The following is a 1,171-nucleotide window of genomic DNA, read 5'->3' on the forward strand; positions in this document are numbered from 1 at the left end:
AAGAGTAGACGGGAAGACCAGCAGTAGACTAGAGAAGGCAGGGTGTGTAGAGAGAGAAGCCAAGCTTTGCATAGACTCTTGGGAAGAAGGGAAGTCGTGCAAGCGATGAGATGTCTCACGATTCTCAACTTCCGGACCATCATAAGTAGAAGAAAGTGCTACAAAGATGAATCGACAGAGCCCCATCTGTCTGTTCTTTTCTCTTGGCCCTCTGAGAAGATGAAGAGGCTCAAGAGAAGAAGAAGAATGAACTCCGCTCCATACTCAAACATACGCAAGCAAGCCATTTTCTCCTTTTTCTCTTCCTTCTTCTAAATCGCCTCGTGGCACGCCCATCTATGTGGCTAGGAATTCGTCTGGGTCCATGCGTGTATCTCTCTATTCCAGTCTGTGTTATCTATACACATATATACATATCTACATGCATACATATATGTATATATCCGTGTATGTCATTGTCTTTTCTGTGTCTTTTTCTAGCCGTAGGAGGAGTTGAAGGAAGAGAAGAAGATGAAGTGACCCTAGGAGCTACTGATTCGACAGCCCCCCCTAGGAGTCGTCATCCCCTCCAGGTCTCTCCTCCCCAACACAGTAGAAGTCGCCAGACGAAGCGAAGAGGAGGAGAAGCGAAGTGCCGAGAAGAAGCTTGGAGTGACGTTCTTCTCTCTTGCTTGAAGGTTGGAAGCGAAATTCCTAATGACTCGGTGACGGACTATCTCCAGACGTCTCTTCGACAGATGATTTCGTCGCCTCCTTCTTCTTCTTCTTTCTTAGATGATGCGAAGGAGACAGAGAAGATCATAGGAATGGGTAGGGAAGAGGGAGGAGCTCAGAGGCACCCCCCTAAGGCGAATTCTTATAGACGAGGTGTAGACGGGAGACAAGGCGGAGATGAAGAAATGACAGGTCTCCTACCTCATGGAGATGGAAGAAAGAGTGTAGATCATGAAAGTGTTTTGCAAGTAAGAAAGAGAAGAAGAGTACCATCAAGAGCAAGAGAAGATATGGGGGCCTGTCGAGTACGGCGACACTGGAAGAAGTTCAAGATTACAAAGATGTGAAGTCATGGGGTCAAAAGAGGGATTGATACACTACAGAGATAGGAAGAGAGATGACAGATAGATACAGAGGTAGATTCAGGTAGATTGATAGATAGGTAGATAGATCAAAG

The 1,171-nt window shown here is 46.1% G+C and overlaps 1 protein-coding gene across 1 annotated transcript in view; it reads left to right on the plus strand.

Moving 5' to 3' along the window:
* CSUI_002691 (uncharacterized protein) overlaps nt 1-1,171 on the plus strand; it is a gene marked incomplete at its 5' end in the record, with an annotated part of 15,656 nt that overhangs the window by 3,980 nt on the left and 10,505 nt on the right. Inside the window, one exon of the mRNA XM_068062890.1 lies at nt 481-962. Within this exon, the coding sequence (XP_067925134.1) occupies nt 481-962 (482 nt within the window). The remainder of the gene's footprint in view (nt 1-480; nt 963-1,171) is intronic.

The sequence above is a fragment of the Cystoisospora suis genome (assembly GCF_002600585.1).
Source record: "Cystoisospora suis strain Wien I chromosome Unknown contig_1113, whole genome shotgun sequence".
Taxonomy (NCBI): domain Eukaryota; phylum Apicomplexa; class Conoidasida; order Eucoccidiorida; family Sarcocystidae; genus Cystoisospora; species Cystoisospora suis.